This window comes from Rhizophagus irregularis, chromosome 16 (assembly GCF_026210795.1).
Source record: "Rhizophagus irregularis chromosome 16, complete sequence".
In the NCBI taxonomy this organism is placed as follows: Eukaryota; Fungi; Glomeromycota; class Glomeromycetes; order Glomerales; family Glomeraceae; genus Rhizophagus; species Rhizophagus irregularis.
This window is the reverse complement of record NC_089444.1, coordinates 1,992,684-2,008,091: the sequence shown is the minus strand read 5'-3', so window position 1 is coordinate 2,008,091 and position 15,408 is coordinate 1,992,684. Positions and strand designations below refer to the sequence as shown.

General features: G+C 27.8%; 5 protein-coding genes across 6 annotated transcripts; 1 reads left to right on the top strand and 4 right to left on the bottom strand.

Moving 5' to 3' along the window:
* Nucleotides 1-853: 853 nt before the first annotated feature.
* On the top strand, nucleotides 854-2,552 carry OCT59_008212 (uncharacterized protein). Its single transcript, XM_025318426.2, has one exon. It carries the CDS (start codon nucleotides 1,204-1,206, stop codon nucleotides 2,188-2,190), a length of 987 nt encoding a protein of 328 aa, XP_025176241.1. The 5' UTR covers nucleotides 854-1,203; the 3' UTR covers nucleotides 2,191-2,552.
* Nucleotides 2,553-3,112: 560 nt separating this feature from the next.
* Nucleotides 3,113-4,357, bottom strand: OCT59_008211. 2 transcript variants are annotated; one of them, XM_025318425.2, is made up of 5 exons: nucleotides 4,289-4,357; nucleotides 4,161-4,220; nucleotides 4,033-4,098; nucleotides 3,712-3,958; nucleotides 3,113-3,624 (listed from the first exon to the last, which is right to left on the bottom strand). In XM_025318425.2, the coding sequence occupies exons 1-5, from the start codon at nucleotides 4,340-4,342 to the stop codon at nucleotides 3,200-3,202; spliced, it is 852 nt and encodes a 283-aa protein (XP_025176240.1). In that variant the 5' UTR covers nucleotides 4,343-4,357; the 3' UTR covers nucleotides 3,113-3,199. The 2 variants fall into 2 exon arrangements, with proteins under 2 accessions (XP_025176240.1, XP_065999202.1); XM_066142309.1 differs by having other exon boundaries at nucleotides 3,125-3,624; nucleotides 4,033-4,348.
* An 82-nt stretch (nucleotides 4,358-4,439) lies between these two features.
* On the bottom strand, nucleotides 4,440-6,920 carry OCT59_008210 (autophagy protein). The gene is made up of 9 exons (XM_025318424.2): nucleotides 6,793-6,920; nucleotides 6,495-6,568; nucleotides 6,154-6,269; nucleotides 5,928-6,087; nucleotides 5,605-5,843; nucleotides 5,206-5,519; nucleotides 4,971-5,129; nucleotides 4,801-4,902; nucleotides 4,440-4,719 (listed from the first exon to the last, which is right to left on the bottom strand). Exons 1-9 carry the CDS (start codon nucleotides 6,852-6,854, stop codon nucleotides 4,671-4,673), a joined length of 1,275 nt encoding a protein of 424 aa, XP_025176239.1. The 5' UTR covers nucleotides 6,855-6,920; the 3' UTR covers nucleotides 4,440-4,670.
* Nucleotides 6,921-7,063: 143 nt separating this feature from the next.
* On the bottom strand, nucleotides 7,064-9,354 carry OCT59_008209 (uncharacterized protein). The gene is made up of 3 exons (XM_066142308.1): nucleotides 8,563-9,354; nucleotides 8,279-8,482; nucleotides 7,064-8,200 (listed from the first exon to the last, which is right to left on the bottom strand). The coding sequence occupies exons 1-3, from the start codon at nucleotides 9,200-9,202 to the stop codon at nucleotides 7,479-7,481; spliced, it is 1,566 nt and encodes a 521-aa protein (XP_065999201.1). The 5' UTR covers nucleotides 9,203-9,354; the 3' UTR covers nucleotides 7,064-7,478.
* Nucleotides 9,355-10,351: 997 nt separating this feature from the next.
* OCT59_008208 (uncharacterized protein) lies at nucleotides 10,352-13,509 on the bottom strand (the record flags this gene model as incomplete). Its single annotated transcript, XM_066142307.1, has 9 exons — nucleotides 10,352-10,540; nucleotides 10,767-10,923; nucleotides 11,014-11,538; nucleotides 11,630-11,750; nucleotides 11,928-12,138; nucleotides 12,236-12,483; nucleotides 12,602-12,706; nucleotides 12,811-13,389; nucleotides 13,458-13,509. 9 exons carry the CDS (start codon nucleotides 13,507-13,509, stop codon nucleotides 10,352-10,354), a joined length of 2,187 nt encoding a protein of 728 aa, XP_065999200.1.
* Nucleotides 13,510-15,408: the final 1,899 nt, after the last annotated feature.

Sequence of the window (15,408 nt, the reverse complement as noted above, 5' to 3'; positions counted from 1 at the left end):
ACGGTACTTTTAAATATATATTCTAATTAACATTAAGTATTACATTAGCCAATCAAATTTATTTTAAGTCATATGATTTTGTATTATGTCAGCAAAAAAAATTTGAGAAAATTTTTTTATTTGCTTAATGTACATGTATCTTTTTAAAAGCTATCTAATTTTAAAATTTTATAAAATTCTGACCATTAGATCACAAGATATAAGGGGTACCTATTATAGAGGTACCGCACTGTAGAAAAAAGAAATTGTTTTTAAAAAAATACTATATATAGAAAAGGAAACTTTAGTTTGAAATATATAGTAAAAAATATAATAATATTAAAATTTGCAAAATTAACTTAATGATTAATCAATTTTAAAACTTTCAAACTGAACTATAACTTGAATTTTTTAGATTGCAATATAAAAAAAACTCTCAAATCAGATTAAATAACCTTATTAGTTTAATCTAGTTTAATTTAAATTTTATTTATATATTTTGGTTCTTTTAAAAATGGTTTGATTAAATTAGTTGATAAACTTGAATTATTTTTTAAAAATAAGAAATTTTAATTAGTTTAGTTATTTAATAAATTGTAAATTGCTTGATAATATCTGGCTTATTATATTGATTATTTTGTATTCCTCTTGCATCTATAAGCTAGTTTATTTCATGTTTGAATTTGTTACTCAAAGATACTAACTAACTCATTTTGGGTAAGCCTTTTTTTTAATTGATACATATAATAATTTTTTACCTGACAGTTTGTGCAATTAAATCCAGATGCATAATTGCATTACCTATAAGCCCTTTTTAAGTTGCAAAAACGTAAATTTGATCATCATTAATGGCTCAAAGTCTCTATAGTAATAAAAATGTTTAAAAATTAAATAAAAGCTTCGTCCGAATTATAGACTTCATTTATAAAATACTAGCAAAAAAATAAACCTTGTTGTATTCTTTTTTCTTTTTTTTAAAAAAAATAATTAATTTCAAGGCTGAGCCTATAAAAAGAATTATTTTTGTTTAGACTTGTCATTAACAATCGGCCTCAAAAAAAAATAAATATTTCGACATATGTATCTTTTTTTTGTTGGTTTTTATTAAATCTACCAACTAATAAGTCCTTCTTTAAAGTGTTTAACATTCCCTTTCACAAGTTATATATAGTGAAAGGAATTTACTTTTGTTGGTGCCCACTTTCCCCATCACTCTTTAAAGGTATGGCGAGTTCACGAGAACACCGGGGAACAGCCCGCGAAAAAAACTTATCATACCACCAAAACGATGAGTACGATGAGTACGATGAATATGAAGATGAGTATCCAAATGAAAACTCCGATAGAACTTATAACAGGAATGCGTTATATCATAGTGAATACACAGAAGACGAAGGTGAATATGAGGAACATGAATATAGGGAGGGTAACTATGAAGAGAGTGAATATGCAGAATATATCGATCCTGATTCGCCGACTTCACCTAGCAACGGTCATCCACTCCCTTCACCCCCTCCTTCACCTCCAACAGACGACGGTTATGATGATGAAGATGACAATAATAACACCGCCAACATATCCACTTCAATTATACCGCCTCCACCACCTTCTCGATCTAAAAGACTTCCATCGATACCTCAACATTTATCTGATAAATCCCAAACGGTATTCCGACCTTCAGCACCTACACCAACTCATCAAAAACGTAAAAATTATTTTAATATCGGTAAATCCCTATTGAGGTTTAATAAAAAATCCCATGCAAAAGAGGAGGAAACTCGGAGCAATGATTCTCCTCTCCCAGAACCTCCACAACATATACAAATCACACTTCCTTCTTTAGCTCCATCTTCTCCCATATCCCACCAATTACCTGCTGAATATTTAGATTTTGAAGAAGAAACAGATGATCATTCAGAAGTTCATACAACACCTGAACTCACTATGGATGATCTTTATCATCTCGTTCTCAACATGCAGAAAGGTTTCCAATTACAAGTTGATGAGATGAATACGCAGATTAAAGAATTAAAACGAGAAATAAGAAAATTAAAAGGTGAAGAATCAGAAGAGGAGCAAGAAGAAGACAAAAATTTGGAGGATTTTACGATACGAAGTCCTTCAAGAACTGCAACTAGTGTTAGAAGCGTTACTAAAGAGATGGAAAGATACGGTGGAGAAGGGAGATGGTTTCACAATGAGTATTCATAAGGTTACAATGACACATTTCAAATTTAAACATTTCGAATATGGATATAAATTCATCTATGTAAAATAACAGCATAAAAAAATTTAGAATATTAAATGTTGAATGTTTTATTAATTGAATGGCACTGCATTTGGCTACGCGAGACTTATTATATTCAGCTATACTTAGCGCCACAAAAAAATTTCTTATATACTTTATTTAGAAAAGACATTGGTCGAATTAATTGATTAGATATTCAACATCAAATTAATATATCGATTCTTATTATTTATTGTTCGTTTACATTTACATAGTATATTTGATCTATATCAAAAAATATTAAACAAGGTTGCAGAAATACTGCAAAAATTTTATTAATTTATTCGATAATTGGAAACTTAACACTTTTTTCGATTATACAATGAATGCCAACTTAATTCATTAAATAGGAGTATTGTCACGTGATAAGTGCTGATCAAAAAATTCGCAGATCATTTCCAAAAATAAGTAGAAAATTTTAAAGAAATAATACAGATTTTAAAATTGGATTTTATATACTTTTTGGTTTATGCTTAAGTTGGCAATGACATGGGGCAAAAGCTTTTACAGCTTGAGTATCCTAATTACATTAAATCTTTTAAATACTCATCATATTTTATAGATTAGACTAAGAGCTATAAAAGTATGATTTGATTTTTCAAATTGATTCTCCAAATTGATTCTCATTTTATTCTAATAAAAATCATATATAAATATATAAAAATATTCTCATTTGACCATCACATTTTTTGGCAAAATTATTAATGACCAATATAATTATAAATTAAATATTACACTATTTATAGAAACAAATAATAGAAGTCATAAATAAGCCTACAGAAAAAAAAAGATTATTTATTAATAATACAGACTGTTTACTGTGATTTTTTTTTTAAAAAAAAGGTTAAACTTGAAAATCATAGCAAACAAAGATTGAAAAAACCATTTAGAATTTATTAATGAAAAATCTTGACATAATATTACACTATTATTTTAGTCTAAGGCCATGTCTCTCTTAATCATAGCAATAGCATGACCTGGATTCAACCCTTTTGGACAAGTATTTGCACAATTCATAATAGTATGACAACGATAAACTGAAAAAGGATTCTGTAAAGCTTCCCTACGTTCACTGCTATAATCATCTCGAGAATCTATCATCCATCTATAAGCTTGCAACAATACAGCTGGTCCAAGATATTCGTCTGAATTCCACCAATAACTTGGACATGACGTAGAACAACAAGCACATAATATGCATTCATAAAGGCCATCTAATTTCTTGCGATCTGCAATGGACTGAAGATTCTCACGATCTCCGTCTTTTGGAACATTCTTTTTCTTGAGATATGGTTCAATGGATTTATATTGTTTATAAAAATGAGTTAGATCTGGGACAAGATCCTTGATTACATACACTAAATAACACAAATGAGTTATAAAATTATGAAATTATGAAAAAAATTTTTTTTTCCAAATAAATAAAATTATATAACGAAACTTACTATGCGGCAATGGATAAATTTTAGTATCTAGTCGGTCAATTTTGCAAATACATGCTAAGGTATTGGTACCATTAATATTCATAGCGCAAGATCCGCAAATACCTTCACGACAAGAGCGACGGAAAGTCAATGTAGCATCCTGCTCATTTTTTATTTTTATTAAAGCATCAAGAACCATAGGTCCACATGTATTAAGATCAACTTTATATTGCTGCAATCTGGGCTTCGTGGAAGGTTTATCAGGATCCTAAATAAGTGAAATAGATATCAACAATAATCTTTTAGAATAAATACATATAAAATAAATAAATTATAACTCACCCAACGATAAATGGAGAATGTCTTGTAATTGGGTTCTTTTTTCTGATTTAAGGAAGGTGCAGTATTCTAGAATTACTGGAGATTATTAGATACAATATTTAAAAAGCTAATAAGCGCTTAATTGATACCTGTAACTCAGCTTGGCGAGAAGATGATGTTTTCAAGGAACGGGAAAGGCACAATAAAACCTAAAAGTTTAATTTTAATATTCAATGGTACGTATGCTAAAAGATTATTGTTAATGAAAAACATTTACAGTATTAGCATTAATTTTAATTGTCCTGGAAGTAGCTCTTGAAAGTAAGTTCATATCTGCCAAAAAACTAAAAAAGCTAACGTAAGCTAAAAAACCAAAGATTTATCATGCTACATCATCAGTACATGTATGACATCACTAATCAATTAAATTCATGTGACAAATAAAACAAAATGCTTATTTTAATTTATTATTAAATTTTACTACAACGATATGATATTTAAATTAAGATAACGCAAAACTAATCGCACAAACCATATATTAATTAATACATGAGATAAATCCACAATATAAATTTACTCAAACCACTAAGACATCACCTCACAAGGTCGAATTTAATTATTAGATTTTACCAGATTCCCTTTGTTTTTGAGTTCATTGGTCATTCTGAGATTAACGACGTTCCCATATCTTCATTCGGTTCCAATAAACTAAACATAATTTTTAGCAAGTAAATATTACTAATTTATCACATATCTTTTAAATGGTTTACAAAATACTGTTATTATTACCTAAATTGTTTAAGCAATACACATTCGCCACCATTCTCGAAATCAATATTATATTGATAGAAATATCCTTCAGAGGTGACTACCATAACTTGAGGTGTGGTACTAATAAAAGAACATATAAGCCATCGAATTTTTGTTTGAAAATTTCTTTATAAATAATGGGAACCCACTTGCTTAGTGCCACTACACTTTGTACGCCTGAACTAGGTAATTTTAAATATGCGAAGTCACGTGTTGGCTCCCACATTTCTGTCAAAGCATCTGGAAGATAGTTGCCAACACTACCAGCAACAGTACGGCCGAGATGAAAGGATTGGCGGCGTATAGTGCTTAATATTTCAAAAACATTTCCCATTAGATAAGGGTTTAATAATTTTTAATAGGAATTGGGACAATAAAATTTACCCGGACCCGGTTTTTTTCTTCCCATCAATAAACGCTTCAAATCCACCTATTGTTGTAGGGCCAATTGAATGACGCGAAGGATTTGCACCACCTGTGCCGTTAGTAGTCCCATTGTTTGCACCTGCACCTCCTCCTGGACCACCTGTATTTCCTCCTAATTTAAAAATATGTACAGTTTCTGTATCACTTGAAACACACAATAATGAGCTGACAAGATTAAAAGAGATCGAATGGATGCGTGCTGGATAAGATCCTCTTCTAAACTGATACAACTTCTGTGCATTTGGAATAGAGAACACGCGAATAACCGTACCCTAATAAATTGTAAATTTTACAAATTTTTTTTAAAAAAAATTTTAATTTATAAAACTGTTATAATAACTATAATAATTATTGAACCTTATCGCTAGCTGTTGCCAATAAAGTTCCTTCGGAATTAATGGCTACATAAGCAACCGGACTTTTATGAGCTTGGACTATGTTTACGGCCTGCAATGACAAAGCGTCAAAAATATAAACATCACCAGATGGTGCATTGTGCTGTGTGCTATGGTTTGAAAAAGGAGATGAAGGAGAAGGAGTGGGAGAGGGATAAGCTATATAACAATTTTCATTTGAAGGAGAAAGGGCACAAATAGCTATTTACAATAATAATAAAGAAATTTTTTTAAAAATACCGTTATTAAATTATTTTAAAGCATAGACATAATAAAATGCATTACCAGATGGATTTGGGCTAGTTTCGATGTTATGCAATAACTTCATATTGCTAATATCATAAACAAAAATAGTTTGTTCCAAAACGACAATTAATCTACGACGGTTTAATTTCACCGCAAGGATTGAGGTTTGGAAGGTAAGTTCGCAAATTGTTGTTTGACGCTTTATTATTAAACAACAAATCAGTACGTTAAATATAATAGAATTTTATATGATTAAAGCACAAACCTTTGTATTAGTAATTTGTAAACGTCGTGGTGAAAATGAGGGGTGTTCACCTGCTCCTACCAACGCAACCAGCGACGTACAAAAAAGCATTTCTACAATCCCAATTCCACCATCAGCTATAAAAATAATAACCGTGTAGATATCAGAATCATGTATGAGCATTTTTTTTTGAGCTTATGTCCAATTATAAACTCTATCCATTCGCATCTACTTCACAATTGCAATAAACCAGATAAATCAAAAACTTCGCGTTTAAAGCAAGAAGAAATGGACGAATTGACCGGAAATGACTCAATCAATTATTTATAAATAAGGAATTCTTGGAAGCAATCCAAGCTTACATTTTGAATAACATTTTCCAAACGGATCGCAATTATATATTTTGTAACCATGCTGAGTTCCGACTGAGATACAGCTTTAATAAATTGAGAAAAATTAAACAGTTATTAAAAAAAAATAAAAAAAAAAGATAAGAAAGCTCATTCCTAATATCACACATAAATCCTTGTCAACACATTCCTCTCAACTGTAATAAATTTGATACTAGTTAACAAGCTCATGTATGAAAGGATGAACAGCCTTTTCAAGAGTACAAGCTAAAAACGCGTCTCAAAGTTCGAGAGAGAAATACACATTTACCTGAAATCCTGATTAAAATTAATGAACAATAGCTCATTATTGCCTTTGTTACTAAGATTCATTTTCTTAAGAATTATTTAAATACTACAAAATGCTAAGGTTTATTAAGTCTACAAGTTTAAAGGCGTTAAATAGAAAAAAGGACCATTGGTAATACAATTATACAATTTCTTTTAGCGATCCGCAGCAAAAATCGACGAATTATCATTTATCAACTTATCAAACTAGCCAAACTTGCATTTGCATATAGTAACATTTTTTATATTTCTTAAAAAAAAAAACTTAATTTGTACCTCTTTATTAAATGATGGACGAAAAAAAATTTTTTTTTAACATATGTCATAGTAAGAAAAAAAAACTTAGAAATATAATAAATAAACATACATATATGTAGATAAATACATACAGTATATATTATATATATTGAAAATTAATTACAAAATTGTTCGCAAATCAAAAAATTTCATAAATCTTATAAAATAGGATAGATGAAGAAAATAAAAATTATAAAATATAAGCCATAAATTCCTAATTTATATTTCACGGAACCTTTCCATAGCTGTACATTGCAAAGTGGAACAAGTTAGATCAAAGAACCAAACGCAAATTTACATATTTACAGAGTAATAAAATGAGGTACCAAATCTTATCATTTTAATAACAAAATATTAAGTAAATAAAAATTCTTAAAATAAGAATGGCAAAACATTATCATCCCATTCTTCACCAACCCAGTCACTGAGTTCCGCCATTTTAGCCTCCATTTGACTTTGCTCAACTACATGCTTAACCATAGCATCATATAACCAATCAAGGACAGAAGCTTCTTTAACAGATTCAACCATGGTATTGTTGTCCAACATGGAAGCCTCCTGAACTTTAACTTCACTGTTAAGCTGTTCATCTTCCAAAGAAGACTGAAGGTTCTTCTCAGATTCCTTTTCTTCTTCATTAAACGATTGAAGATGAGTTTCATTCGCATGTTCTAATGCAGGAGTTTTAACATTTGGAAAAAGTGCAGAAATCATTCGATTCTTCGGCGTGGCACAAACTGCCTCAATAAATAAATTCGTCATCTGCTGCATTACAGTTGAGATTAACACATAAGCGAGCCAAAATCTTTGACCATCCACGCTCTGACTAAATTCAATCAAATCGATCATAGAAGGATATCTATATGGATAACTTTGAAAATCCAAATATGAAAGTGTGGATTTTTCTTTGAATAAATGCTTATCAAGATTGAATTCAGGGATAAAAGTTGTTTGAACTCTAACACGTGAATCTTGCCATGTCTTTTGGTTTGCAGATGAAGACGAAGGCGATGCATCTTTATTAACATTAGGAATGACTAGATAACGAGAAGCGGGTGAAGATGGTTGGTGAGGTGGTACAGAAGGCAAAGCTCCTTTAATTTGATCAACATTAGGTCGTGAATTGTTATTTGTAAATTTAGACGATGAAGAAATAGTACTATTATCCTTACTTGTTGTTGCAGATGAGGAAATATGTGGAGGTGAAGGTGGTGATGCAACAATGGGTTTGGTATTTTGTTGTTTTTGTTTACGCAATTCTTCAATTTCTTGTTGCAACTTTGTATTCTCTTCTTGCAAATGCAACAAGGCTTGTCTAAGTAAATTTATTTCCTCTTGTTGTTGCTCTTTTGTAGTTTCTAAATTTTGAATATATTCTAATAAAAAAGAAAATTGTTTAGTTATTGAATTTACAGTATCATGTTCATATTGAAAACAATATAAGTTTGAAAGTAACCTTTTCTTCTTACACGGAAGTTTCTAGCAGAAATTTTATTACGAATTTGGCGACGTTCTTTCGATGATAATTTCTTCATATCAACCTGATTATTATCATCGCTTTTATGAGCATTATTGTTATTGAGTAAATTAGATGATTTTAGTGTCTGAGTCGCATTAGACTTTGGTGAGGTAGGACTGGTAATTTTATCTGAAGTGGCTTCTTGTTTAATTGTAGGAAGTTTTGCCAGCAACTCGGCCAACTGTGCGTTAAGGATAGCCAAAGACGGCCCAACCGCAGTAGTAGCGATTGCTTGTTGAGCGGTTTCATTTGTTTCCTCAATTACAGGTACCGATGTAAGTTTTAAATCCTCAGCAATAGGAACTGGACTAGTCACCAAGGAAAAGTCGCTAGTAACAGTTTGCATAGGAGCTGAGTAAGTGGTGGGAGGGGGAGGTTGGTCCAAAACTTCTGTGTCCTTAATTAATTCATCCTCTAAATAATAACGGAATAGATCTGAATTCGACATGTTTCTATAATCTACATCTTCTTCCATTGCATTGTTTCTTAAGAAGTCCATATCGATGTATGTATCGAAAGCATCATCACTACCATAGGAATTAGGGTCGTTACCCGAAAAGTTCCTAGACATAGCCATTATGGTAGATTTGGTCTATTCAAAACTGGATGGGATATTTCTTTGAATTTACTCTATATTCAAATCAATCAAGTCAGTAAAAAATTGGCTAATTTAAAGGTGTGAAAGTTATCTGGTTTGATTAGTATGTTAAAAATATATGGAAGTTAAACGAACATTAATAAAATGGTGAAAAAAAACCATTTATATGCCAAAATCACGTGAATAGGATCTCTATCCAATTATCATTAATCAATACTTATAGTGAAACTTTATCTTCTAAAATTATATATTGTATATATAAAAAAAATTAATTTCTTATTATAAAATATATTAAATTTTTTTAATTCTTTTTATTTATAAATGGATTGTAATCTCAATATATTTTATTTATAATCAAATGAAAAGTTATTTTATATTATATTTAGTAAATATTAAAGTTAGAAAATAAAATTATTTTACATTTTCTCTAGATTTTACAAGAAGCAAATAACAAAACAAGAATAGATGCTAATTCCAAGGACCTCAAGAAATCATCTAAGTACCACAGGTATTAATCAGATTCCTATAAACATGATAATAAATACAAACTAAAAAAAAACAAATACTACAAGAAAATCTTTTACTTAAAATGCAACACCAGATAATGTAAACAAAAAGAAAAGGGTTTCAGGATTTCTAAGTAAAAACTACATTAGAACTGACTGAGAGAAATTCTAAAGAAATTAATGGACAAACTTTAAATGAATCAAGTAATTGAAAGCATAGCGGACATCCCTATTTTATCACAATTTTGCCGATCATTTGCCGATCATTTGTTGATCACTATTTTATCATATCACATTTAATATTAGATTTTTTTTAAAGTTAATCTCAGTTATCTCAGCATCCAGTGATCAGAATTTTATGATTTTTAGCTTGTTAGAAAACTTAGGACTTGATGAATCCGATCATCTTTATTTTACAAAATTTGGAGTTATATATCTTGAGATATTTGCATTCGGAATCTTCTAATTATTTTATTATATAATTTATCTTATTAGTTGGAGTAATTATACAATTATAATTCATTAATTTTCATTAATCAAAATAAAATATTAATTTTTATTATTAAAAAATTTCAATAAAGTGACTTTTGCAATTTAATAAAAATTATTATATTAATACTAATTATATATCATTATAATTTAACCATTGTTGATACATTATATCATATTGATTTTCTACATCACATTCTATTCTTTCTAATATGTTTTCAATATTCTCTTCTTCATCATTTTCATCATCATTATTATTTTCCTTTTCAAATAAAGGGATTTCATTTTCTTTTAATGATGTCGACAATCTTTGATCCAAACTCTTAATATTTTTCTCAATTCCGATGATAAATAATCAAAACAAAAATTACATTTATCATCATATAAAGTACTTAAACATTCTTTATGAAAACTGTGTCCACAAAGTAAAACAATTCCATTAGATAAATCTATACTATTTGATAATAAACAATTATTTGCATCACAAAATTTATCATCTGCCGGTATTTTTTGTGTATTCAGTAGACAGCCTAAAGGCATTCCTTTACATCCACTTCAATATCAAAACTTGGAAGATAAAATTTTGGATATCTATCATTATTAATTTGTTTTGTATTTCCTATATTCTGATGAATCTTATCAAATATTGAGAATAAAAATAATGAAACCTTTTTTTCTAAAGATTTTAATTCTTTAATTTGACACCTGGATTTCTCAAATTAACAAAAGAATTTTTAAAAGGATTATTATTTCTTTCAGGCATCAATAATTTTTGCTTTTTGTATAATTTGTAACTCTGAATTTGATTCTGCTGTTTGATGCCTTAAAGAGCTATGAAAATTTTCAACAAAATAATCATTAAAAATTGGTAAATTATTTTTTAAAATATTAATTATTGGATGATTTTTTGAAGTCCAATAAAATACATCACTTAAAAACATAAGTGATGCTTTATTATAATTATGTCTTCTCAATCTTTGAAATAATATCCAAATTTTTACAGTACTTTCTAAATATCCTTCAAAAAATCCACTTCTAAAAAGTATTGCATATATATCCAAAGTAAGTGGAATAGAATTATCTAATAAATCTATCATCATTTGATATTCTGCATCTTTTAAATTTCCAAATCTTTTTGTAACAATATCACGAATATTTTTCCATCCATGATAAGTTAAATGTAAAATAAGATTGATTACTGTTTGTTTTGGTTTTTGAGATAATATTTTTTTATCTCCAAATAAGTTATGATATAGCATCTCAAAAAGAAATGATATGTTTGAAATAGTATTTCTCTGCTGTTTAAAGATGAAGTGGAACCTATCATAGGAATTAAATTTAACACTTGCTCTGGAACTCCAGAATTAATGCCTTTCTTAATTCTAAGTGTTATAGCTCTTCTTATATTTACTTGTCCCGCCAATCAGCAATTACAGGAATGATAAAATTATTTAAATAATTTTCTTCAATATTTTCTAATCTTTCAAATGCTTTAAATACATAATCTAAACATTCAATATAATCCTTAAGTACTATGTAAAGGATGCAAAATAAAGTCTACTAATTTGCTATTAGACATTGATCTTAATTCATGGTAATTTTGAATTCTACCATCATAATTATGAATATTAAGTAGTCAACTCTATTTTCATAAGAATCTTCAATTAAAAAATTTTTCCATAATTCTTTTTGCATATAATAACTTTTACCTAATTGATTCATAAAATTATTTTTAATGTTATTAATAATTAATCCAGAATCAATTCCTTTAGGATTATGTATTGAAAAATTATTTAATGAATAAAATGGTATTTTTGGAATTTTAGTATTTGTATTCAATAATATTGTTACAAAATGATAAATATTGTGAGTTTGTAACGAATGTTGGTTGATTACGCCTATGAATATTATGGTAATCATCTATATTAAGAATAAACATATTTTCTATATTTTGTAAACAATAATTATCTACAGTTTGTTGGTGTTCATTTGAAATAAAATTTTTTTTACGATTTACTGTTTTTCTTGTTACTGAAACTCCTATATTTGCCAATGTATCAATAGAAGAAGAAGAAGCTCCAGAAGTTTCCAAGTATGATCCAATATCAACTTTAATTCCATTAATATATTTATTATTAATGCTAGCTAAAAAATAACATAAAGAAACTAATTTTTTTTTGTTGTTATTATTTGTTGTTTCAGATTTAGTATTAGGATTAGTTCCAGCATATAATTCATCAAAAAATCCAATTAAATCTTTATCAGCTGTTTTAACATAGTTTTAAAAGCTATTGGATCATAAATAGGTTTAAGATTTAATCATGTTGATTATTATAAAGAATATTAGACATTTTTATTATTTTACTATTTAATTTAATTTAACTTGAAATTTTTAATTGTGTCATAATTTCTTGATAATCTGATTCAAATTGTTGTAATTCATCTCCAGTATATAAGATATCTTTTCTAAATAAATAAGTATGATTTCCTATTTTTGATATATTGTCATTATTATTTTTTCTAGAAATTGGTGCTTTATATTCTTCAGTTTGTAAATATTGAGAATCTTTATCAGTTTTTTTTTACACATACTGCAAATCATTGCAAGTTCATCTAATTCTAATACTTTAATTAATCTTGTTGGAACTTTTTGAAGACTAAATTGTTTGCTTGTATTTTTTGATTGATTTAAGTATTCATCATGTTTTGGATGTTGACAAGTTTTTATTTGTTTAGTTTCTATTGATTCATTTTGTATAACTTCTATTGATTCATTTTGTATAACTTCTATTGATTCATCTTGTATAGCCTCTATTAGTTCATCTTGTATAGTTTCTATTGATTTATCTTGTAAATTATCATTATCATTTAAATTGTTTTTTTTAATTGGAATAGGTGCTTTGTATTTTTCATTTTGTAAATATTCAGAATCTTTATCAGTTTTATTTCTACACATACTACAAATTTCTGAAGATTCATTTAATTCTAAAACTTCAATTAATCTTTTTGGAACCTTTTTAAGATTAAGTTTGCTTGATTTTTTTTTTGTATTTTTTGATTGATTTTTATATTCATCATGTTTTGGATGCTCACAACTCTTATTATAATTAATATTTCTAGTTTCATTTAAAATAAATTGATTGTAATGTATTTGGCATAAATACATTCCAACTGAAATAATTAATTCATAGATTTTGGTATTTTAGTGTTATAAGTGATTGGCTTTATTCTTCCATTACATTCAATGGAATCAAAATTGCAAATATTTGAAAAAGTAGAAGTGTTATCCATTTTTTATAATTAAAAATTATGAAAGTATTTAAAAAAATATTGTTTTTTTATTTTAAATTGGATTGGATTTTCTAATTTTGCTAAAGCAATTTTTTTGTCTATTTATAAAAAAACTGATTAAATATAACACATAGAAAACTTTTAAAATAATTAATTTTATCTTATATTTTTAAAATAGTAAACAAAAATAAATTTTAGAAAATATATAAAGTTTTAAAATCAAATAATCATATATTACTTAAAATTGACTAAATATAACATATAAGTAAGTTTTCGGTTTCAAGCGAATTAGGATGCCATTTTTTTACCATATATTTCTAAATGGTTAATAAATATATAATGAAAATTTCAAAGTTGGCTTAAAAGTCTGTGGCTTTGTACAAAACTTTGAAGTCTAAAAATTGCAAATTTATTAAAATTGACTAAATATAGTATATAGGTAACTTTTGGTTTCAAGCGAATTAGGATGCCATTTTTTCACCATATATTTCTAAATGGTTAACAAATATATGATGAAAATTTCAGAGTTGGCTTAAAAGTCTGTGGCTTTGTACAAAGTTTTAAAGTCTAAAAATAGTAAATTTCCTAATTAAATACTAAAAATTTATATATAAAATTAATAAATATCAATTTTAGTAATGAAAAAGGTTTATTATTTTATTCTATATCGTTAAAAAACTTAAATTTATCAATTTTTATAGCCCGGCCGAATGTATATCGGTGTAGCCAAGCCAGATCGGCCGATTTTATATAATGTGATAATTCATAATAGAAATACAAAATCGTGAATATCTTGGCATCTAGTGATCCAAAATTAATGAAAATACCACCATTTGACTCGTCTCGATGAGGCGAATCCAATGAGCACAACTTTATCAAAATTGGATGACTGAATTTCGAGATATTGTTTATTGAAGTTTGAAAAATATATATGATCAGCAAAATGATCGGCATGGTGATATAAGCATGTCCGCTATGCTGTAATTGAACAAGTTTAGTTGTCATATAAAGAATCTAATTTCTTTTATTTGTTTTATTTTTATTTTGTAATTTTTTATAGATAGAAATCAGAAATTTTCTTTACTTATTAGTTAGTTCTTTTTCTTTCAAAGTTTTTGTTGCTAAAGAACTAATATTTCTTTTTTTTAACTTATTATACAGTCAACTCCCTCTATAGTCACTCCCGTTATAGTCACATTCTACTATATAGTCACACCAGTTGAATGTTCAAAACACTTTATTATTAAAATCTATCCTATATAGTCACAATCTATCTATAGTCACTATCACACCTATCCTCAAAAATCTTATATTAAAAAGAACCGTTTATAATCACAGTTATATAAAGAATATATTAAATAACTTGGCATCTAATAATCGTACAAAGATGTATCATAGCTTGTTAGAATCGTCTCACTGAGACGAATCGAATGGTGGTAGTTTTATCCTTTTCTGTGCAAACAGTCTTATGACTTTATCTTTTATTTATATTTTGAACTTCGAAAAATAATAGAACAATATTACAAAAATAAGAAAATAAACTAATAAAAAATAAAAAGAGTAGCTTCACGACTCATACAAGTAAAGAAATCTAGACTAAAATAAAATTAAAGCAAAGAAAAACTGAACTATTACAGAATCGCATACCCCAACTTTACCCGAAGGCCAGTGTGAGTCAACTATCCAACATCCAAAAATCCAGTCCGTTACCAGAAAGAGATCCTAAGAGGTTGAACTAGTTTTATCCTTTTCTGATCACTGGATGACGAGTTATTCAACAAAATGTTAAACATCGGCATTATAATATTTCTTGATTTACGTTTACTGCGCCATTTAACATTTTGCTAGATTTCTCGGTACCTAGTGATTGTAAAAAGACGATTTATAGCTCGTTGGAAT

Bases quoted from the DNA above. Each gene is read 5' to 3' on its own strand.
- OCT59_008212 (XM_025318426.2), top strand. From the start codon at position 1,204: ATGGCGAGTTCACGAGAACACCGGGGAACAGCCCGCGAAAAAAACTTA.
- OCT59_008211 (XM_025318425.2), bottom strand. From the start codon at position 4,342: ATGAACTTACTTTCAAGAGCTACTTCCAGGACAATTAAAATTAATGCT. The intron at 4,221-4,288 runs GTAAATGTTTTT...TTAAACTTTTAG, and splicing joins TTAAAATTAATGCTAATACT to GTTTTATTGTGCCTTTCCCG. The intron at 3,959-4,032 runs GTGAGTTATAAT...TCACTTATTTAG, and splicing joins CATTCTCCATTTATCGTTGG to GATCCTGATAAACCTTCCAC.
- OCT59_008210 (XM_025318424.2), bottom strand. From the start codon at position 6,854: ATGAATCTTAGTAACAAAGGCAATAATGAGCTATTGTTCATTAATTTT. The intron at 5,520-5,604 runs GTTCAATAATTA...ACAATTTATTAG, and splicing joins TGGCAACAGCTAGCGATAAG to GGTACGGTTATTCGCGTGTT. The intron at 4,903-4,970 runs GTGGGTTCCCAT...TTCTTTTATTAG, and splicing joins AGTGTAGTGGCACTAAGCAA to TACCACACCTCAAGTTATGG.
- OCT59_008209 (XM_066142308.1), bottom strand. From the start codon at position 9,202: ATGGCTATGTCTAGGAACTTTTCGGGTAACGACCCTAATTCCTATGGT. The intron at 8,483-8,562 runs GTTACTTTCAAA...CTTTTTTATTAG, and splicing joins CTTCCGTGTAAGAAGAAAAG to AATATATTCAAAATTTAGAA. The intron at 8,201-8,278 runs GTAAGGATAATA...ATCAAATTAAAG, and splicing joins TTCCTCATCTGCAACAACAA to GAGCTTTGCCTTCTGTACCA.